Source organism: Arachis ipaensis, chromosome B3 (assembly GCF_059453495.1).
Source record: "Arachis ipaensis isolate K30076 ecotype BB chromosome B3, ASM5945349v1, whole genome shotgun sequence".
In the NCBI taxonomy this organism is placed as follows: Eukaryota; Viridiplantae; Streptophyta; class Magnoliopsida; order Fabales; family Fabaceae; genus Arachis; species Arachis ipaensis.
In genome coordinates, this window is record NC_142438.1 from 1,047,658 (window position 1) to 1,072,411 (window position 24,754).

Genomic DNA, 24,754 nt, shown 5'->3' on the forward strand with positions numbered 1-24,754 from the left:
CAGAAGGATAAAGTAAAGCATGCACCGAGCCTCCTGGGAATAAAGTGGGAGGTCGGAGAACCTCTACAGGACTATATAAAAAGGTTCAACAAAGCATGCTTGGAGATTCAAGACCTGCCCACTGAAGCGGTCATCATGGAGCTAGTAAATGGACTTAGAGAAGGTCCATTTTCACAGTTGCATTGTGAGGTTGTTAAGGATTCTGATTCTAGTTCTGGTGAAAAAAATTATTGATAGGATGAAGGTTTCCATTGGTGATTTTGGGTTTGTGGATTGAATGTTGAGAGGAATTTCTGAAAGTAAGTTGGAATTGTGGAGGTACTTACAAGTGTTAGTGAGATAGAGATTTAGCTTGAGGCAGCAAAGAAGAAGAAAGTATGATAGCTCGTACACTTGAAATGAACCCAAAGTTATCATTTTTTTTTTTCTCTAAGACTGAAGAAAGGAATTAGATGGCGAAAAAGAAGTTCGAATTCTTAGAGTCGAAGAGCAAAGAGGTGTGTTGGGGTTGCACGCGGCAGACACGATGGAGGAGTAGTGGCGGAGAATCTTGTTTTGCATTTTTTTTCCTTTTTGTTTTGGGTTTTGAGTTGAAAGAGAGAAGGCTTTTTTTATTATTATTAAAAGTTTTATTTTAAAACATTTTTTTAACAGAGTTAATAGTATAATAATATTAGTATACATTTCAAACGTTAGAAATATAAATATAACGATTAAAACGTTAAGTATAAGTTTAGGAGTTATTTTAAATGTTATGAACAAAAATAATACTTTATCTTAAAATATTTTAAAATTTTATAAAATTATTCAACTATAAATATATAAAAAATTATTAATATTAATTTAAATATAAGATAAAAACAAAAATATTCACCTATAATTTCTTATTGATTTCCAATTGGCAAAGAAACCCATGACGGTAAAACAAAGAAAAAGAACAAAACATCATAAACACAAGCCATGTTTGGACAAATATTACGTGATGAATCGAGGGAAAAAATAGCAGGTTTTGACTTATTATAAGACTATTAAAAGAAAGGAAAGAGTCAAGAATGAGAAGAAAAATCTGATATAAGGATTGACCTCAACTTTGGGGCATTAAGTCATGCACGTGATGAAGAAAAGTCTTGAGATTGTTGTCCGAAGAGCCACCTTCCTTCACAGCTTCCCTCGCCAACCTCTTCCACTTGTCTGCATTCTCTCTCAGTTCCTTCGCTTTCTCTCCACTTCCCATTACCATATCCAAACACCTCTTTATTTCACCAGCTTCCACCACCCCTTCTTCCTTCTCTTCCTTACGATCCACCCTCACTCCTGTCTTCCACACATCTTCTACTAGCTTCGCATTCGTATTCTGGTCCAACCATTGTGGAAACGCCACCATTGGTACCCCAGATGCTAAGCTTTCCATCGTCGAATTCCAACCACAGTGTGTCACAAAACATCCCAATGAGCCATGCGACAAAACCTCCACCTGCGAGCACCACTCCACTATCTTCCCCCTAGAAGGGGAAAAACAAAATTCCCGTTTTTGCCCAAAGCAGTAAATTTCAAATATCAGTTTCTCAGTTGTTCACCGTTGGATCGGCTTGAAATTTAAACTGCATGTTCTTATCATCTTGTTCTTCATTCTGGTCGGTGGAGATGTTGATTGGAGATTTGCAGTGAGAGAAATTGGCTTCGCAAGAGAGAAATTAGGTTTCCCGTTTTTACACAGAGCAGCAATTTTGGAACGGCAGTTTCTTATTCTTTCACCGTTGGATCGACGTGAAATTTGAACTGTAGATTCTTCACATCTTGTTCTTCATTCTGGACGGTGGAGATTTTAATTGGAGGTCTACAGAGGGAGAAATTGGCTTCGACAGCAGCTCTGTTTTTTGGGTATATTTCATCTTCTTGCTTTTCATTTGTGAGCTTTGGTGCTTTGATGTTTTGGCTGGTTATATGCACATTTTTGTGCTTTGTTTGAGACTCTCTTGTACCTCATTTGATTATAGTGGAGCTATTTCATTGGTCTGGACGACTCGTGGTTTTTACCTCTTACCTTGAGGGGGTTTTCCACGTTAAAATCTCGGTGTGTTCTTATTATTGCTTTACTTGCTATATTTGCTTGTTATAGTTGCTGCCATATTGTGTTGTGAGTGCTTCCATATTGTTTTTGTGTTGGACATTTGTGTCGTTTCCGCTGCTAGGCTCTTTCATACTGGTATCAGAGCTTGTTGGTATTTTTCTGGGCTTGTGAGTTTGTGAACAATGGAAGCTAATACTAATACTAGTAGGATGATCACTCTTAATGGTCCTAATTATGATTTGTGGAAGTCAAAAATGGAAGATTTGCTTTATGTCAAGAATTTTTATCAACCAGTTTTTGGTACAGAGAAGCCTAATGATAAATCTGATGATGATTGGACTTTGTTGCATAGACAAGTCTGTGGATATATTAGGCAGTGGGTTGACGATAATGTGTTGAACCATATTATTGGAGAGACACATGCTCGGACTCTTTGGATTAAACTTGAACAGTTGTATGCTCGAAAAACTGGGAATAACAAGATGTTTTTGATCAAGCAGTTGTTGGCTTTGAAGTATACAGATGGGACATCAATGACAGATCACTTGAATAATTTCCAAGGAATTATGAATCAGTTATCTTCCATGGGTATCAAGTTTGATGAAGAGGTTCAAGGATTGTTACTTCTTGGCTCCTTACCAGACTCGTGGGAAATTCTCAGAATGTCATTGTCCAATTCTGCTCCTGATGGTGTAATCTCTATGGATCTTGCCAAGAGCAGTGTTTTGAATGAAGAGATGAGAAGAAAGTCACAAGGTACATCGACTACACATTCAGATGTTCTTGTTTCTGAGTCTAGGGGGAGAAGCAAAAGTCGAGGTCCTAAAGGTAGAGATCAAAGTAGAAGCAAGTCTCGAGGAAAGTATAAGAATATTGAGTGTCATCATTGTGGTCAAAAGGGACATGTGAAGAAATTTTGTTGGCAGCTAAAGAAGGAGAAAGCCAAGGCAAGTAAAGATAAGAGCACAAATAAAGATGATGGTAGCAAGGAAGACAAGGTTAATGTAACTCATGATGATTTTCTTGTTGTTGAAGAGTTTGAATCTGTTAACCTTGTTGATAATAGCACTAGTTGGGTGATTGATAGCGGTGCTTCTATTCATGTTACATCTAGGAGGGATTTGTTTACGTCCTATACTCCTGGTGATTTTGGTGATGTAAAAATGGCTCATCAAGGTGTTGCAAAATGTGCCGGTGTTGGACAGGTTTGCTTGGAAACCTCCAACGGTACCAAGTTGACTTTGAAGCGTGTGAAGCATGTTCCAGATATTCGGTTGAACTTACTTTCTGTTGGTAAGTTGTGTGATGAAGACTTGGATAGCTCATTCTCTCGTGATAGTTGGAAGCTCACCAAGGGTTCCATGGTTGTTGCTAGAGGTACTCGACACTCTACTCTTTATTTAACTCAAGCAAAGATTGTGAAAGATGTTGTTAATGCTGCTGAGTTTGTTGACGAAACTGATTTATGGCATAAGAGATTATGTCATATGAGTGAGAAGGGTATGAATATGTTATCCAAGAGAAATCTTTTATCTGGTTGTAAGGTTGCTTTGCAAAAGTGCAACCATTGCTTTGCTGGGAAACAAAACAGGGTTTTTTTTAAGAGCCATCCACCTTCAAGGAAGCCGGAGATACTTGACTTGGTACATTCTGATGTATGTGGGCCGATGAAGACAAGAACACTTGGAGGGTCTATCTATTTTGTAACCTTTATTGATGATCATTCTAGAAAATTATGGGTTTACACTTTGAAGACCAAAGATCAAGTTTTGAATGTGTTCAAGCAATTTCAAGCTTCTGTTGAAAGAGAAACTGGGAAGAAGTTGAAATGCATTCGTACTGACAATGGTGGTGAGTACTCAGGTCCATTTGATGCTTATTGTAAAGAGCATGGTATAAGACATCAGAAGACTCCTCCGAAGACTCCTCAGTTGAATGGCTTGGCTGAAAGAATGAACAGAACACTGGTTGAAAGAGTTAGGTGCTTATTGTCGCAGTCTGGATTGGCAAAATCCTTTTGGGGTGAAGCTTTGAGCACTGTTGTTCATGTCTTGAACCGGACACCATGTGTTCCTTTGCAATTTGAAGTGCCAGAGAAGGTATGGTCAGGTAAAGATGTTTTTTATGATCATTTAAGAGTCTTTGGATGTAAAGCTTTTGTTCATATTCCTAAAGATGAGAGATCTAAGCTTGATGTAAAGACTAGGCAATGTATTTTTATTGGCTATGGCATGGATGAGTTTGGTTACAGGTTTTATGATCCTGTTAACAAGAAGGTGATTCGGAGTAGAGATGTTGTCTTTGTTGAAGACCAAACATTGAAGGATGTTGATAATGCGGAAAAGCCAATGGTTCAGCCTAGTGATGATTTTTCTGACTTGGATATTACTCCCTCTATGCCTATGGTAGAAGATGGTAGAGTTGAAGCTCAAAATAATGAGCATGATACAAGTGCAGGTGAAGATGGAACAGTTGATCCAATACTTGATGAAGTTGGTGATGATGATCAAGATGAAGAACCAGCTTTAGAAATTCCTGCAAATGCACTTAGAAGGTCTACAAGAGAGAGAAAGCCTTCGTCAAGGTATTCTCCACATGAGTTTGTTTTGTTGACTGATGGGGGAGAACCTGAATGCTTTGGAGAGGCTGTTGAAGATGAAAGCAAAGCTCAATGGCTTGAAGCTATGCAAGAAGAAATGAAGTCCTTGCTTGAGAATGATACCTATGAGTTGGTGAAGCTATCGAAGGGTATGCGAGTTTTGAAGAACAAATGGGTATTCAGAATCAAGAATGAAGAACACAATTCTAAGCCTCGGTATAAGGCTAGATTGGTTGTTAGAGGCTTTAGCCAGAGAAAAGGTGTTGATTATGAGGAGATCTTTTCTCCTGTTGTGAGGATGTCATCCATTCGTGCTGTGCTTGGATTAGCAGCGTCTCTTGATTTGGAGATTGAGCAAATGGATGTGAAGACAGTTTTTCTTCATGGTGATTTAGACAAGGAGATCTACATGGAGCAACCGGAGGGCTTTGTTGTTAAAGGAAAGGAAGATTTTGTGTGCAAGCTTAAGAAGAGTCTTTATGGGTTGAAGCAAGCTCCAAGACAGTGGTACAAGAAGTTTGAATCTGTTATGGGGAAGCATGGTTACCGTAAGACAACTTCAGATCATTGTGTATTTGTGCAAAAATTTTCTGATGATGATTTTATCATTCTTTTGCTTTATGTGGATGATATTTTGATTGTGGGCAAGAATGCTTTGAGGATTAATGAGTTGAAGAAACAGTTGAGTAAGTTCTTTGCTATGAAGGACTTGGGTCCTGCCAAACAAATTTTGGGCATGACTATTACTCGTTATAGAGATTCCAAGAAGCTTTATTTGTCACAGGAGAAGTACATAAAGAAGGTGCTTCAAAGGTTTGGCATGAATGATGCCAAATGTGTTGCTAGTTCTTTTGCTCCTCATTTTAAGTTAAGTACCAAGCAGTGTCCAACCACTGATGAGGAGAAACAAGCAATGGATGAAATTCCTTATGCCTCAGCTGTTGGAAGCTTGATGTATGCTATGGTGTGTACTAGACCAGACATTGCTCATGCAGTTGGTACTGTGAGTCGTTTTCTCTCTAATCCAGGTAAAGAACATTGGAATGCTGTTAAATGGATTATGAGATATCTCAAAGGTACAACTAACTTGAGTTTGAGTTTTGGTGGTGAGAAACCTTTGCTAGTTGGCTTTACTGATGCAGACATGGCAGGAGATATTGATTCTCGAAAGTCTACTTCAGGTTATTTGGTCAAGTTTGCAGGGGGAGCTATTTCATGGCAGTCAAGGCTACAAAAGTGTGTTGCACTTTCTACCACAGAGGCAGAGTTTATTGCAGCAACTGAAGCATGTAAAGAGTTGTTGTGGATGAAGAAGTTTCTTGCAGCACTTGGTTTCAAGCAAGACCGTTATGTGTTGTTGTGTGATAGCCAAAGTGCTATTCATCTTGCCAAGAATTCTACTTTTCATCCAAGATCTAAACACATTGATGTTAGGTATCACTGGATACGGGATGTGTTAGATTCAAAGTTGTTGGAACTTGAGAAAGTTCACACTGATGACAATGGTGCTGATATGATGACAAAAGCATTGTCAAGAGAAAAGTTTGAAACATGTTGTTTGATCGCCGGAATGGCGAGAGCCTCCACCTAGTCGAGAAGGGGGAGATTTGTTGGGTTTTTCTCTCCTTTGTGAGGCCCAAGCCCAACATTTTGAGGGTGTCTCTTGCACCCATTGTGCCACAACCCTAGTTCAGATTTTTGGGGTCATTGAGAGTGAGTGAGAGTAGCCACCAAGTGAGAGAGAAGGGGAAAAACAAAATTCCCGTTTTTGCCCAAAGCAGTAAATTTCAAATATCAGTTTCTCAGTTGTTCACCGTTGGATCGGCTTGAAATTTAAACTGCATGTTCTTATCATCTTGTTCTTCATTCTGGTCGGTGGAGATGTTGATTGGAGATTTGCAGTGAGAGAAATTGGCTTCGCAAGAGAGAAATTAGGTTTCCCGTTTTTACACAGAGCAGCAATTTTGGAACGGCAGTTTCTTATTCTTTCACCGTTGGATCGACGTGAAATTTGAACTGTAGATTCTTCACATCTTGTTCTTCATTCTGGACGGTGGAGATTTTAATTGGAGGTCTACAGAGGGAGAAATTGGCTTCGACAGCAGCTCTGTTTTTTGGGTATATTTCATCTTCTTGCTTTTCATTTGTGAGCTTTGGTGCTTTGATGTTTTGGCTGGTTATATGCACATTTTTGTGCTTTGTTTGAGACTCTCTTGTACCTCATTTGATTATAGTGGAGCTATTTCATTGGTCTGGACGACTCGTGGTTTTTACCTCTTACCTTGAGGGGGTTTTCCACGTTAAAATCTCGGTGTGTTCTTATTATTGCTTTACTTGCTATATTTGCTTGTTATAGTTGCTGCCATATTGTGTTGTGAGTGCTTCCATATTGTTTTTGTGTTGGACATTTGTGTCGTTTCCGCTGCTAGGCTCTTTCACCCCTCGCTTCTAATTCCTCTCTGCAGCTTAATTCTTCCTCTTCCTCTTCCTCTCTCTCTTTCTCTTTCTTTACTTTCTCCCTAATAACCCACAAGAATGGATGTCCTAAATCCAACAACGCACGCGCCATTTCCTCCATCTGCTTCTTCGCCAACACACAGAAGCTACCAAACGACACATAAACCACCGATTTCTCTGCCTGCGAATCCAACCACTCTACGTAATCATCTGATCGTTTGAAGATATTACCGCCATACGAACTATCACCACCTCCATCTTTATCATCGTCCAAGAACGCCGAAGGAATCAACGGCCCGATTGGTATCACGTCCAACTTATCATCAACGGCCCTCAGGGCATCAGGTTCCAACGCTTCAACGGTGTTGGCTAATATTCTTGGTTTGACTTCTTTGTCAAGATCTCGAAACTGTTTTTCAATGCGTGAAACAATGAAAGAGTTCCGAAACTTAGTCGAACTATTCGATTCCAAGTAAAATGAAGGTAGGTCACGTGAGGGTTGCAACGGCGGCAACCCTGGAAGCTCCAAGGAACACGACGAAGGCTCTTGGGTAATTTTCTCGTTGACGTAGTCACGGTAGCCGTGAAAGTAGAAGTAGTGGATGTCCAAGAGCACCGCTGGTTGAGTCCAGAGGACAACCGCAGGAAGGTGAAACGCACGCGCCACCTCTGCCACCCAGTTTTGTAGGAAGGTGTAGACTACACAACTGAAAGGGTGCTGGCCTTCTTCGGCGGCGGAGTTTATGAGATCGGTGACGAACTCGGTTCCGCGGCGCTTGTACTCAGCGGCGTAGTGGTCGTAGTTGGAGTCATCGGAGGGGGTGAAACCGTCGTCGTAGCCGTCGGAGAAGGGGGCGAAGGAGAGGCCGGGGATGGAGGGTTTGTCGGACATGCGGCGGTGCACGTGGACGGTGGTGGAAACAGTGACGCGTGCGCCTAAATTAATGAGCCGCTTTGCTAACTGGAGGGAAGGGTTTATGTGGCCCTGTGCGGGGTATGTGATGAGGAGGAAGTGGTGGTGGTGCATGATGGCGGTGGTGACAGTGGCGGAGCGGTAACTAAAACTATAATCTCCGTGTGAAATAAGTATAGCGTGCAATGCACCTTATCTGGACTAATGAATGAGTAATGAGACAAGTTGAAACAATATATATACATAGGGGTTTGAACAATTTGGTGGTGCTAAAATTCACAACATTACAGTATTTTTTGGTGACTACAACATTACAGTATGAGAAAGTTTAGGCGGACTTAATTATTAAAAGGAAAATGATTAATTTTATATTATTAAAAATATAGTGGATATTTTTATATAAAGACGCGTAAAACGTCTTTTTATAAAGACGCTTATCTGTTACATTATTATTTGAGGCATTAATGAACTGATTATTTTTAAAATTTTTAGCAAATTAGAATAAAATCGATTTTTTTATAACAATATTAATAAATTCTTTTTTTTTCAAAAATCTAGTTGTATTTTTAAATTTTTAAAAATTTAAATGTCTACAAAACAAAAAGTTAGAGATATATTTGTCTTTTTATCAAAAAATTTAAAGATATTCGATTTAGATTGTGTAATTCGATCGGATCAAATCGGGTTTAATAATTATAATGCAGACAATTGGGTTTATTATCGTTGCTATAATAAATCGATTTTATTCTAGTTTATTAAAAAATAAATTATTAATCAATTTAATAAAAATGTCCAATAATAACATAACACATATAAATATCTTTAAAAAAATATTTTTAATATATTTATTAAAATAATCTCTTAAAAATATTAATGATGATTAATTAATGATTAAACATCACAAATTATGCTGCCGCTACCACTTCTCTTACTTTATTTAACACAAACATTTTTTCTCATGTACAATGGAATTTGAATACACGATCTAGAAAAAGAAAAAAGATTAAACTTTTTAACTTAATTAATTGAGCTAATCTCACTAAGCCATGTAAAACTAAATAAAAATGTTATTCGTATATTAAAATTAATTACTAAAATTAATTAGTAATTTATTTATGTATAAATACATATGTGATTTATTTTATTTTTAATATATATTTGTATTTTAATATTTATTTTAAACTGATGATTAATTTTGATAACAAATTTTAGTATACACATAATATAGTCGAATACTAAACATTAAAAGAGAATTGATTTAAACATTTAAAATAATAAAAAAAATAGGTGTCAAGAATAAAAATATAATATTAAAAAGTATTAAAATATATTTTTAATAAATATCTATCTTTTTTAAAATTTTATTAATTTTTTCTTTTAAAATAAATTTTTGTCTTTTTTTTTATCCACTATTTTTCTTAGTAAAATTGATTTTATATTTAAGAATGGGAATGGTAATTAAGTGTAGATGTAGAGATTTATTTTGGACATAAAATATATGGAGGCCACTCACATAAAGACGCCTAAAACGTCTTTTTTTAAAGATGTTTCTATGTTGTGTTTTAATTGGTTTCTGTATAATTTATTCGGTGTTCCTTATCACATATTATTAAATTCCTCAAAAGATTTTCTTTCCAAAAACAATAAAAAATATTTAATTTGGACTAAAACAAAAAAGGTAATAAATTAACTATTAAATTTTTTTTAAAAGATTATTTACATAAAAAAATATATCACATTCATCAATATATATATATATATATATATAACAAGCTTAAGCCTTTTAAAATTTTTATAAATAAAAAAATAATTAATTTATATTCGTACAATATATAAAATAATTACTATATTATTATTATATTATAGATTAAGATTCACTAATTTAAATTTTCTTTTTATTTTTAATATAAGTATTAGAAATAAATAAAATTAGTTCTTAAAAAATTCTAAAAAAATAGTTTCTTTCATTTTAGTAAAATAACTATTTATTAAAATAAACAAATTAATTATTTTTTTTCATATACAGTTTTTTTAAGAAATAAAAGTAATTAATTAGGACATTGGTTAAGATAATTAAAGTCACTATTTCATTAAATTTTTAATTTAAAGACAAATTCTAGTTAATTTTTGTATAGAAATTTCGAATTTGAAAACATTGATAAAAATTATGTTGAATTTTGATTTATTTGATTCTCATTTAAATTAATCACTACATAAGTTAAAGTTCTGTTTTGAAATTATATTCGAACTTTAATCTGATTTTTAAAGTTTCAATTTACTTAGTTTGATTTTTTAACTTAGGTATCCGTGACTCATATTAGGGTTTTAAGTGTTTAGTTGAAAAAAAAATAAAGTAAAAAAAATTTCAATTGTCACATCAAATAGTCGCTAGAATGTATAATGTAGCATTAGTCCATCTCAGCATGTCGTTAACAATTTTGTGAGACAGTGACAAAAATAAGATTAGGAACCAATGTGAGTCATAACTATTAAGTTGGGAGACTAAATTAAGTAAATCGAAATTTTTGAAATTAGATTGAAACATAGTTGTTAGAACCGAACCAGTGATCGAACCGGTCAAGTTACTGGTTCACTGGTTTATTGGTTCAACCGATAAATCACTAATTGAACTGATAAAACCGATCTCACGTAAATATAAAATATAAAATAGTTAAAAACTTAAAATTAAAATTTGAAATACATATCTTCACTAACATTTTATGAAGAATCAAGTCTCAACTTCTAAAAATAACTAATATAAAAAAATCATAAAATTTTAATACTACAATAGTATCTTATTTTGACACAATAAAAAAATAATTAATTCACAAAGCCTATCATCTAACTATAATATCAGTAGATTTTAACACTAACACCAAAACAAATAACTTTAATCACAATACTAGCAATAAAATAGATCAAGTAAATTAATAAATTTTTAGTGAAATTTATATTTATATTAATAATGGTATATAATTAAAATATAATTAATTTTAAAAATAGAAAAAACAAAAATTAAATTAAATTAGATATTTATGTATACTATATAATTAGTATTTGTCAAATATAATACTTAGAAGTGCAATGGCTAAGTGGCAAGTAGAGGTTGTTTTTGCTCCAAGGTTCTTTGTTCGAGACTTTGTGGAGACATTTTAAAAAATTTTTCAAACAGACCAGTTTGGTTAGACCGGTTTGCACCAATTTTTATCGGTTCACACCGATTTTATTCCTTAAACGGTCCAAAGAGTAAACCTAGTCTGGTTCCAATTCTAGTACGGTTCACTAGTTTTTCGGTCGAACCAGCCGATCCAGTTCAGTTTTTACAACTATGGATTGAAATATAAACATAATTTCAGAAACCAATAAGTATTATAAGATGATCAGATTGGATCGAATCGGATCCACACTCTAATCAGATAGAAGTAAATATGTTTAAAAAAGTAAACAAAAAAATTATTGACTTTTTTTATAAAAATAAAATTTTTTAATATTTTTTATTTTATGGATATATTTGATATCTGATCCAAACATAAAAAGTGTGAATATCGAATTTGATCTAATAAGTTTAGTGCGGATTGGATCGAAATTTCAGCCATATCCCACTATAAACACCCCTAGCAATAATAACTAAAAAATTATAATGATTATATTTTTAACTAAGAGAAAGTGCAAAAAAAAAAGTACTAAATACAAGAACATTTAATTAAATATTAAAAAAAAATTTACTTTAAAACAGTTGGACTTTTTTTGCTTATATATATATAATGTAATAATAATAATAATAATATGATAATTGTTTTATATATCACACAAATATAAACATTTTTTTCTATAATCTTAAGAAAGGTTTTGTAAATCCCTAACCTTGTTATCGATTTTTGTAGTGTTAGCCCTCATATTATCAATTTGATTCATGTATAATTCGGATGATAAATTATTTGGTGACATACTTCCTTTTCTACTGTGATATACTTGTTTTTATTATTATTATTATTATTATTATTATTATTATTATTATTATTATTATTATGTACATTAAAAAATAACAGGCCAAATTATTGCCATAACATAATAGAAGTATGGAAGTTTATCATTCTTCTCTAATAGAGAAAACAAAATTCTTTTCAATAGTTTATTTAACGTTTAGTAGAATAAAAATAAATTTTATTAGAATAAATTTTAGTACGAGTTTAATATTTTTATTCATCATAAAATATTTATAGAATTACTCGTAGATAAATTTTAGAAAAAAGAAAAAAAACCTGATTTTTAATTTTATTTTAAATAAACTTTATTTTTAATTTTAAAATAAATTTTATTTTTATTTTTTAATAATATTAATTTTTTATCGAATATATTTATTTAATTATTTTTTAATCATATATAATTAAAAATAAACGGTGTTTTCATGGTTTAAAATAATTATATATGATTAAAATAATTTTCATGGTGTTTACCGTATATAATTATTTATAGAATTACCATATATAATGAATGTGATATTTTTTTTATGTAAATAATCTTTTAAAAAAAATCTAATAGTTAATCTATTACCTTTTTTGTTTTAGTCTAAATTAAATATTTTTTATTGTTTTTGGAAAGAAAATCTTTTGAGGAATTTAATAATATGTGATGAGGAACACCGAATAAATTATACAGAAACCAATTAAAACACAACATAAAAACATCTTTAAAAAAAGACGTTTTACGCGTCTTTATCTGAGTGGCCTCCAAAATATATTTGTCTTGTCTTGCCTTGTGACGTTTGAGCTTACGAAACTGTTTGGAGCCTAGCCGATGATGATCCGATCAACTTTGCTTGTGGAAATTGTGATAAAGTCACCTATGAAACGAGAGGAAATCTCAGTTTTCAGAAGTAACTAGTGTATGCTTTGGTACCCTTTGCGTGGGATAATACATAAAATTAAGGACGGATATATCAAGGACGAGTGGAGATTTTTTTTTTAAAGTTAATAGTAATAAGTTATTAAATATGATTTAAATTTTTTTAATTTATTTAATATTTAATTTAATATAAATAAAAATTTAGTCTAATCTAAATATTAATGATTTCTAATATCTAAAAATTAAATAATAATATTAAAAAAATTTGAAAAATATATTATTACTAATACTTTTTATTTAAATAAAAAATTTTAAATCTCATAAAGTGAATTTTTTTCTTCTTGTAACCGTGCTTATTCTTGATTTATTTGGTATTAATTTTTTCTGTTTTAACAACTACAACGGAGAGATTTAGAGATTTTTTCAGTTATGAATATTGTGAATAATAACTCAGAGACAAAATGAATGATGAATTTCTAACTAATTATCTTTTAATTATATTTAAAAAATTACTAAAAAATTTGACAAAGATTCTATTATCGATGAATTTTATGATACAAAGAATCAATCAATTCGTTAGTAAAAAGTACACACATATTTTTTATACTTTAAAATATATTATCTATTGGTATATTTTTGTAATAATACATTTTACATTATATAATTTTTTGTATAATTTTTAATATTATATATGTTATTGGTCCATAATAATATTTTTGGATCCGTCCTACATAAAATTATATAAAAAAATTTATTAAAAAATTAAATAAAATATATATAGTAATTATTATTATAAATATTTTACAAAATTATAATTAAACTCAAACGCTCAGAATTTTTAATATTAAAATATTAAAAATAATTAGTATTTATCTTAATCAATTTGAGTTTGTTGAGTGATCATCTCATTGGTCCGCTTAAACAACTATTAGGAGTTAGAATATCGTCTTGTGTGTGTAGCAATTCATTGGCTAGCAGTAAACCTTTAATAAATAGAGTATCATTACATAGTTAGACTTGGTAGGAGTACCAGAATACGCGGGTACCCGATCCGTCCATACCTGGTTGGGAAGGGTAATAACTTCACCCGAGTCGGGGCAGATTTTGCTCAGGACAGGACATGATCGGGTTTAGGGTGTACTCGCCCCGAATATATACATATAAACACTTTTTAGGAAGAGTAAAGTATCGATTTTGTCCCACTATAACATTTTGGGTCTATGGCCACGGTTTTTTTGGTCACGGCAAAAAAACGTGACCATAGAGGGTCTATGGTCACGGTTTTTTGCCGTGACAAAAAAAAAAAGCTATGGTCACGGTTTTTACAAAAAGGGTGACCATAGGGTACCTATTATCACGGTTTTCTAAAAAAGGGTGGCCTAAAAGGGTCTATAGTCACAGTTTTTTACAATGACCAAAAAGGGTCTATGGTCACGGTTTTCACAAAAAGGGTGACCATAGAGTACCTATGGTCACGGTTTTGGGGGGTGACCTAAAGTGGTCTATGGTCACGGTTTTGGGGGGTGGCCTAAAAGAGTCTATGGTCACGGTTTTAAGAGTGACCTAAAAAGGTCTATGGTCACGATTTTTTACAGTGACAAAAAAGAATCTATGGTCACAGTTTTTCGAAAGGGTGACCTAAAAGAATCTATCGTCACGGTTTTAAAAAGTGACCTAAAGATATCTATGGTCACGGTTTTTGAAAGTGACCATAAATACTTTATGATCACGGTTATTAGAGGTGGCCTAAGGTGATCTATGGTCACAGTTTTTTTTAATTTATTTTTAATTTTTTTAACTATTCCCCCCTCCCTCTCCCAATCCCAAAATTCCCCCTCCCTCCCAACAAAATTCCCATTCCCTCTTAATTAATAAGTTAGAAAAAAAAACCCTATCACTTCGTCACAGCCCCCATTCTCACCGTGTTCCTTCGAGCCAGCCCCCACCATCGCCGAGCTCCTCCCAACCCCTCCATCGTACGTCGTTTCCCTTCCTCCCAGCCCCTACCATTGTCCCATTGTCGTTCACCTTCTTCCCAACCCCTACTTTGTCACAGCCCCCAAGATTGACGAAGGCAGAAACCCTAGCGTCGCACTCCTCCGCTATCCAGCCACCGTCGAACTTCGAAGAGAGAGAAAGAAAGCGCATGAAGATGAGAGAGAGAGGGGTCAAAAGCTGAGCTGGTGTCTGTCACCGCCTCCACTGCCTTCACGCCGCTGTTGAAGCTCTGCTGCGGCTGTTGCTGCCGTCTGAGCCGCCGCCAGGGGAAGCCGCTGCCGCCGTTTCCATTATCTGAAAGGGAATGAAGTGTAAGTTTATAATTTAAAAGGAAAAAAGAAACAACTAGAGTTTCCATTATTCTAATTTTGCAATATATTACAAGAACTATATATGTAATTATATAACTTCTTAAGTAAAATTATATTATTTTTCTTCTCTTTGGATTCAATCTGATTATCTGTAACACTCAACCTAAAATACAGTACTTAGCATATGTAAGTAGGGATATACATGTTATACATGGTTAAGGTTAATCGAAAAACAAAACTTAATTTTAGTTAACTCAAAATTTGGTTTAAACTCCATGTTAGTGTTAGTTGATTAGGTTGCTGTTTGATTAGGTTAGCTTAGTTGAATTTGGTGGTTAGGTAGTCAATTGATTTTGTAGTGGATTTAGGTTTGAACTCTGATGTTTATTCTATCTGAAATTGGTTTCCTGGGCTGGTAATAACTTGTCCTATTCTAATTTAGTTTCCTGCTGCTGCTTCATTGATCTGCCTGTGCTAAATTAGTTTGCTTGGTGCTGTTGATTAGGTTTAAACTGATATTGATCCTTTGTTGCTGTCTCATTGATTTACTTTTGTGCTAAACTGGTTTATATGATGCTGCTGCATAGTATTATTGCTGCCTTATTCTTGTGTTGGCTGCTATTGGAATAAACAAATTCTGAATTATTTGTGCAGTAGTGATAACTTATTGCTGTCTTTTCATGCTCTGTCTTTTCCATGCCTAGAACAACTGATGGGTATGCAACAGTGACAAATAAATGAGTTTAAAAAAAAAAAGAAGCTACAACTTTTAGCCCTTCTAAAAATAGCAGTAACTATAGTATTTATTTATTCTACAGTGAAAGTGAAAAGAATTGTAATTCCATGTTTTTAATGTTTTGTCTCAGGAGTAACATCATTCAGTATAGATGTAGAGAGCAAAAGGGTGGCAGTGATGGGCTACATTTCTCCATTGAAAGTCCTTGAGAGCATTTCAAAGGTGAAAAGAGCAGAGTTCTGGAATTGTTAAATGTTAATTAGCACTGTGAATAAGCACATAGCAAAAATTACTCTTTTAATTAATCTGCATTGGGTTAATTAGCTACATGGGAAGAAGGATCAATTCTGAGGCTTTAGAAGAAATTTCAAAATGTGAACACAAAAGAAAAAAGTTGAAGTAGCTTGACTCTACAGTTTACTTTACTAAGGAGGTGTTAGAGTGGAGACAGAAAGGTGGGCTAAGTCATATAGTTGAAAGTTGATTTTATTTTGTGGTGGCATGAGCCTTAATCTTTCATGTATGTACAACCCTCACATGCTCATGGTGTGGCATCTTTTAGTGGCATCATAAACAAGTAAGCACAAGCATTGAATTTTCTTGTGCCTTTTTCCAATTTTCCACAAAATTCTTAGATTGTTGCTTTTTTTTTTTACCCCTGATAGCATGAACAAACTTGGTAATTTGGAGCAAGTAATGTTGAAAGCTACGCTGAGTGGCTGATATAATGATCTCAAAACAATGTTCCTCAACTCAAGGAAGAAATGAATTCTGAGGCATGTCTTTGAGTAAGTTTTAAGTTTTGACTAGTATTACTATTATTTTATTATTTGTTGTTGTTTAAACCCATAATTATGCATGAAGCAGTCCTGAACATGTGGCATTGCTTATAAGCAGAAACAAATGGCCATCTATTTTTTTTTTTTTTAATTTTTTTTTGTCAAAGTGAGAGATTAGAGATTTTGGCCATAATATTATATATAAACTACATACAGCATAGACGTGCTTTGTTCTAATTCTAAGTGCAAATGCAATGTTTATTAGAAGGTTACAATTTTGTTAATTCAAATATAATGCCTCATTAGTTTTGGTATTCCATTTATTATCTTAGTATTAGTTTTTGTTGAATAAAGAAACTAACTGTGATGGCGAAAACATTTATGGTTTAGAGTTATCTTAATTCAGATTATTTATTATTTTAGTATTATCTTAATTCATATTGTTTATTTCTATTTGACAACTCTTCCATCTCTCTGGTTTGCCTGTAATCCACATAGAAAAGGATTAACATGATCAAGCCAAAGAACAGATCAAGTAAGTCACTTTGGCTCAAAATATGACATTGATTAATCAATCCAATTTTTATTTTCCTAGTTTGATGAACATATAAATCTTGACTAAATAAATAATCTGAATTCTTATTTATGTAATGCTGAAAAGGTAGAAAAATCTCATTGCTTTACTAATATTTCATGAATTTGAGTTAAAGTTAAGGTTTTAGGATTGTGAATCATTTATAATTATGCATGGATATTGGCTGTATATATGTTGCTCTCTATTCTATGTTAATGAAAGAATATGTTAAGAAAAACAAAGTTCATATTATGTTGTATCTTTACTTTTTTACCCATGATGTCTCAATTGCTTGTCACTTGGTATTTTTTTTTTGAGAACTTAATTGTCGGTTATTATAACAATTGTCTATATATGAATATTTGTCAAGGTTTACTTGTTGGTGATTTGTAACATTATTTAAAAATGAATCCCACCTTTTATGTGCCAATTAATTATTAAAATAATAGTATTTAGTGAATAATGGTTGTGAATAATTCTTGAGTGTTGCTGTGGATAAATGTTTTCCTTCTTTTGTTGCATATGTATTGCATCATCAAAAGCATTTTTGCAAGATATCTAATATGTTTATTTCTTTTACGTGCAGGAAGACATGATGTGATGAAGAAAATATGTTCCATACAAATATCACATGGGATAGTCTTACAATGGCTTTAGTTATGAAAATGTATTTGATGTATGTGTTATGTACTTTTTGAGGTATTACATGTAATTGGAAAAAATTCCACTCTATTTGGATTTGTGTTGTTTAGACTAAAGATTAAACATATCTATCTTATAATGAAACTTTTATGATTTAGATTTCTTGAATTTTTTATTTTTAGATTTATTTTGTGATTATTATCATTTTGGGATGTGATTATAATTTAAAAAAATTGAATCTCATAAACAACAACAGGCTATAGTCACCGTTTTAAAAAAACCATGACCATAGAAGTTATGGCCATGGTGAAAAACCGTGACCATAGATAGGACTATGGTCACGGTTTTAAGGAGGGGTGACCATAGAGGCTATGGCCACGGTGAAAAACCGTGATCATAGATAGGATTATGGTCACGGTTTTAAGGAGGGTGGCCATAGAGTTTATGGCCATGGTGAAAAATCGTGACCATAGATAGGGCTATGGTCACGGTTTTAAGGAGGGTGGCTATAGAGTCTATGGCCACGGTGAAAAACCGTGACCATAGATAGGCTATGGTCACGGTTTTAGGTGGGGTGACCATAGAGTCTATGGCCACGGTGAAAACCGTGACCATAGATAGGGTTATGGTCACGGTTTTAAGGAGGGGTGACCATAGCCTTATCTATGGTCACGGTTTTAAGGTGGGGTGACCATAGAGGCTATGGTCACGGTTTTAGATAAGGCTATACCGTGACCATAGATTAACCTATGGTCACGGTAAAAAAACGTGGCCTAAAGTGTCAGATTTTGAAAATTGAAACCGTGACCATAGACCTATGGCCACGAGAGAATAGGCCACGGTAAAAAACCGTGACCATAGGTCCAAAACCGTGACCATAGATCTATGGTCACCCTTTTTACTATCTATGGTCACGGTTTTTTACCGTGACCATAGGCTTTTTTTTTTGTAGTGTCCCCAACGTTTGGGGTAAATCCTATTTGTGTCCCTAACGTTTAAATCGTCCTATTTGTACCCCTAACGTTTGTAAAAGTGATTCAATATTATCCTGCCGTCAATTACACATCATGAGTGCTTTAGTTTGAGTTTTAAAAATCTCTAATTGAAGTTAGAATACAAATGTCTAAGATAGAATCGATGATCTACTCCGAAAAATAGCTCATCAAATGTTGAAACTAATTCCTACAACATTTACATAATTCACTTTTCTATGGATATAATTGAATCTAAACATAAATAGTGGGTATAATATTAAAATCGACCACATCCAAGTAAGACCTAATTGAGAATGAATACATCCAAGTGAGAATAATTGAAAAATATAATCTGATTTGTTAGTATACTTGATAGTAGGATAACATTGAATCACTTTTATAAACATTAAGGATACAAATAGGACGATTTAAACGTTAGGGACACAAATAAGACTTACCCCAAACGTTGAGACAAAAACAATACTTTACTCCTTTTTAGGAATTAGGATTTGCCTCACATCACAGATTCAGTGATTCACAATATCAGTTCATACTCTGTAGCCATACAAGAGAAACCCAATCATCCTCATCCAGAGTCTTCTTTTTCTTCTCAACTTCTTCACAAAAAACATCATAACTCCCGTCATTGTTGTTGTTGAGCCCATTGCCGCCAACCCCTTCACAGCTCCCATCTTCCTTCACAGCTCATGTCGCCATCGTTGCTTATCCAGTTATTGTCACTGTTGAGCCCGTCGCCACCTTTCTCCTGTCGAGTCCATTCTCTCTCGCTGTCACTATTGAGCTCATAGAATTTTTATTCAAATTGGACCAGTTGAAAATAGGCATGCATGAGATCATTTTTGCATGTAATTTCTGAATTTTCTTATTCAAATTTGATCTATGTGGTTGAGTATTTTAGTATGGCGATCATCGTGATTTCGTTGCGACACTATAATGTGATAAAAGTTGTGGTAATTTTCTAACTAATATATGAGACAAACCAGATTATTAAAGTAATCAGGGAAATAACATTCAGATGTGCGCATAAAATTTATAAAATGTGATTATTTCAGGAAAATATATACGTATAGCCCAAGTGAAAGATTGTTAGGAAATTATTATTTCTTAATATATTTATGGGCAATACATATATTAATTATAATCACAAATTAAGTAATTTCACATTAAATGACTTATATAACGGTGATTTCATTTATTGTCATAAATGTTAAATTAAATAAGTTATTATTACTTTTAATTTGGATAAATTGGATTAAAACCATAGATACTATTTTATTTGAGTTTTAGGGTTTAATGAGTGTCACACTCAAATATAAATAATGACTTTAGGATTTTGGTCTCCAACACATCAAACTCGTCTCCGTAGCTCTTTTCCCATAGTGGAGTTATAATTCTGTCCTATCAGAGATATAGAAGGTTTTGGTTGACGAAGATTAAAGAACTACAAGAGCCAAACTATCTGATCTCAATCATACTCTCGAATGAAGGAACGCTTCCACGCTCTCAGACATGGATGATCTTGAGGTTGAGAAATCCTAAAATTTTCAAATAAAATAAAATTTTTATTCAATCAAATGATAATAAATAATTTTATTGAATTAAAATATATTAATGTGATCATTGGATGATAAAAAATGCTAGAAAAATAAATAAATAATATTTTAAGAGTATAAAAATATTAAATTATCATTTTAATTTACTTTTTTAATCAACAACAATAAATATATTGAATTAATTAAATTTTTACAAAAATTTATATACCTAAAATTATGTGATACTTAAATATCTAATCAAATCAATTAACTGATATAATTAATTTATCGTAATGAATTGTATTTAATGAGTTAAAAAAAATAAATCAGAAAACACTCTAAAAAACATGCCACGTCAGCTTTATCATTAAGTGTAAAAACTCGATTTTTATATAATAAAATAGATAGAATAGATATAATAGAATAGATTCGAAGTGGAATGAGTATAAAAGTGTACATTATTACTTTTTTAATGCATCATGAAACATTTTAGTTTCTATTTTGGTACCATAATAAATTCATAAATATTAATAAGATAAAATATGAATAAATTAAAATATAAATATGTAAATTATATTTTGTACGTTAGTATTTAATTTTTTTAAAATATATATCATATTATTACTTTTATTAAAATATTTTATCATTTAATTTTATAAAAAACTTAAAATTTTTTTATATTAGACAAAAATTACTCTTTTAAATTATTCAAATTTAAAATTCAATTAACTTTAATTTTATAGTTTTAAATTTTAAATAATTTAAAAAATAAAATAAAAACAAATCTAAAAAATAAAAAAAATGTTCATCTTCTTTAGGATTTTAGTGTTTTTCGTCTCCTCTATTCTCTTTCTTCTTTTTTTTTCTGTCAATTCTTACCACAACCGGAATGTTTGCTGTTGAAGAGTTGAAATCTGGAAAAGATCGAAACCTCGCCAAAAGTGGTTATTTTCTAGATGTAATTTTTCGTGGAGTTTGTTACGAAGGCATTACCCTTGTAGTTGATAGCAACGTCGTTTGCGATAGTGAGGGACGTGTCTTCAGAGGAAGAAAGGAGCAATGAGAGGAATATTCGGTGGCAGGAGCAAGCGTCGTAGGCCGCGAGGGCGTTGAATGAAGGTTAATTGTTGTTGTGATTCTGGTGAAAGAAAGAAGAATAAAAAGAAGGAAAAAATGCAGATAGATCTTTTTGTATTTTTGTAGCAAAATTTTGATGTTAAAATTTATAAATCTATGTGTTATTGTTAGGAAATTTTGATTTTTTTATTCTGATAAATTCTGTATAATTAAAAACTTTTTCTCTTCCTTCTCCATATCTTCTGTTGCTTTTTCTTCTTCTTCTTCTTCATCTTTTTTTTTTCTTTATCTTCTTTTTTTTATTTTATTTTCTTATAATTTTTCTTATTTTCGTTTCTTAAAAGGAATAAAACAAACAAAAAATTAAACAAAAAAGAATAAATAACTTAAATATCAGATAAAATAGAGAAAAAAAAAAATAAAATGTAACAATAATAGTATCAATAAATAAGGAAAAAAAGGCGCACAAAAAATGGTATTGTATGAGTGAGTTTTTTTAGTTCGAACTAATTTGATTGTCAACAAAATTTAAATATGTAACAAGAGTATAGGACTGTTAATGCATTATTTAATTTGGTTAACTAGAGATAATTTTCATAAAAAAACTCCAATAACTTTATTTACAATTTTTTATTAAATTTTTTTAATAAATTTAATTTTAATACATTAATTATATAAATAATTTTATATTGTTATTTATTAAAATTTATATGTTTAGATAATTTTGTAAATAATTAATTTAAAAATTAGTTATTCTCGCTGGCTAACAATATACAATTGTTAATTGTTCTCTCTAAACAAGTTTTACATTAACGTACATAAAAGAAGTTTGTTTCTATTAATTTTATTTTAACTACAGCTCTGTACATAAAATGATGGATTATCTTTTTAGATATTTAATAAGAATTGGTGTAATCTTTTAATGTTAGAAGCTATGGTATTTTATAAAATTTTGGAACCAGTAGAATTTATCCAAGACAGATTGTTAAATCAGATTTTTTTTAAATTTATAAAGATAATACATAAATTATGTATTGTATTATTTTAATATTAAATTATAATATACAAATTACGTATTATATTATTTTAATATTATATTATAATATATAAACTGCATATTGTACAAATTACATATTATCAGTGCAATATATTTTTTGTGTATTGTGTTTACATAGAACAATATTTACAGAATATTGTAAAATTTTATTTTTTATAATATTAACGTAAAATTTTATTTACTCTTTAATATTAAAATAAAAAATCCAAAATGATGACAAGGCATTACAAATATTTCAATGAAATAATATGAGATATTTTATCTATCTAGATTCTAGGCTACTCATTGATTGACAAGTCGTACATTGCAAAAAAATTAAAGATAATTTTCATCAACAAAGACACCAATCAGATTCGACTGAACGTCACCGAACAAGAAGAAACACTCCAATGAAGAAAGCAAAATATCAGACACAAGTCCCATTCATCTTGCACTTAAGCATGGGGTTTTACTTTGGTGATGTTTTTGGTGGCATGAAAAATGATGACTAAGAGTGAATAGAAGTTGACATAGTGTTAAATACTTGGCATTTGATAAAAAGATATGAAGGAAGGATACCGTAATTTACATAATGTTACTGTGAGAATATAAATTGAATTACACCAAAATGTTAGACCTGTACAGGCCTTGGATTTGGACAAAAAAAATGAATAAGCCAACATCAACAGGCCGAAAAAATTTGTAGAATCCATAAATTTTGATAGTAAGTTGTTTTTTTTTACTCCAAATACTAAAATAAGTAATATTAGTCCGTAAAAAGAGAAAGCAAGCTTATAATTCATGAGTCGAAAAAAGAAAAGAAAATTAAAGAATAAAATTATTCGAGTAAACTGTAAAAACAAATTTGTTAAATAGATGTTTGAGATGAATTTTTTTTTTAAATGAAGTGGTTTATATTGAGATATAAATTTAGAATAACTTTTTATCAATTATATATTAATATTGGGGTTTAGATTTTAGGTTTTACTTGTATAATTTGTTTATTCTAAAAATTATAAAAAAAATAACAAACAAAATTATACTTTACAATTTTTAAAATAAACAAAAAATAAGACAATAAATAATTATACGTTGCAATTTTAATTCTTAAATTAAAAAATTCGGATATCATTCTGATTATATCTACAGTATAATAATTTTATTTCTCCAACTTATCAAGGGGTTACAAACTAACGCAAATTATTTAAATTAAATTCATGTCATTTGATAATAAAAAATGTTAGGCAAAAAAAATCATTTTTTAGAAAAAAAGTTGTTTTAAGCAAATAAATCTAAAATAATTTTATTGTGAATTCATATTATATTATTTAATTTTTAACAATTCAATTTTAGTACATTAGGAAAAAAAACTTTCAATTGACACTATTGAAAAAATAAATTTAATCAAAATTGGAACTAAATCCAAATAATTGAGGTCTGCTAAACTCAAATTAAATTTTAAATTATAAACTCAAATTTTTTATATGATAATAAAAAAAATCATACAAGTAAAACCTAAAATCTAAACCCCAATATTAATATATAATTAATAAAAAGTTATTCAAAGTTTATGTCTCAGTATAAACTACATTTTAAAAAAATTTATCTCAAACATCTATTTAACATTTTTTTATTTTTACTATTTATTCGAATAAATTTGTTTTAGTTTTTTTTTCACTCAAAAATTGTAAACTTATTATCTTATTTTCACTAATTGATGTTATTTATTTAATATTTGGGATAAAAAAAATTATCATCAATATTTATGAATTTTATGAAATTTTTAGGTCTATTAATATTGTTTTATTTATTTATTTATTTTTTACCTAAGTCCAGGTTCCATAACTGTAGCCAAAAAAGATTCTACCCGACTCGGATCTATTTATTTAGCCATGAGCTAGGATAAAAAATATTTTTGGTGTCTAAATTTCATTTATATCTTTACAGTAATACTCTAATGAATTTTCATACTTTACTCGATTTTTACGCTAATTAACTATTCTTTTATCATAATTCTCTTATCAAACGTCAAGTATCCAATAAGTATTAATAAATCAATCTCTATCTACCCTAAGGCACTCTTTTCTATGCCGCTACAGACCTCACCTTTTACTTTTATTAAGTAAGAAGTTTATTTCATCGATCTACATCGGGGCCAAAAGCCAATCGTATCTTTATTATTAATAAAC

General features: G+C 31.3%; 1 protein-coding gene and 1 long non-coding RNA gene across 2 annotated transcripts; one reads left to right on the forward strand and one right to left on the reverse strand.

The window, feature by feature from the left end:
- Positions 1-989: 989 nt before the first annotated feature.
- On the reverse strand, positions 990-8,293 carry LOC107629415 (phloretin 4'-O-glucosyltransferase-like). The gene is made up of 2 exons (XM_088509070.1): positions 7,102-8,293; positions 990-1,495 (listed from the first exon to the last, which is right to left on the reverse strand). Exons 1-2 carry the CDS (start codon positions 8,152-8,154, stop codon positions 1,085-1,087), a joined length of 1,464 nt encoding a protein of 487 aa, XP_088365196.1. The 5' UTR covers positions 8,155-8,293; the 3' UTR covers positions 990-1,084.
- A 6,470-nt stretch (positions 8,294-14,763) lies between these two features.
- LOC107629414 (uncharacterized) lies at positions 14,764-18,093 on the forward strand. Its single transcript, XR_002358631.2, has 6 exons — positions 14,764-15,194; positions 16,061-16,152; positions 16,255-16,507; positions 16,596-16,718; positions 17,208-17,244; positions 17,870-18,093. It is a non-coding gene; the product is annotated as an uncharacterized LOC107629414 (long non-coding RNA).
- Positions 18,094-24,754: the final 6,661 nt, after the last annotated feature.

Coding starts and splice junctions, on each gene's coding strand:
- LOC107629415 (XM_088509070.1), bottom strand. CDS start 8,154: ATGCACCACCACCACTTCCTCCTCATCACATACCCCGCACAGGGCCAC. Junction 1,496..7,101: donor TAGAAGCGAGGGGTGAAAGA/GCCTAGCAGCGG, acceptor TCTAGGGGGAAG/ATAGTGGAGTGGTGCTCGCA.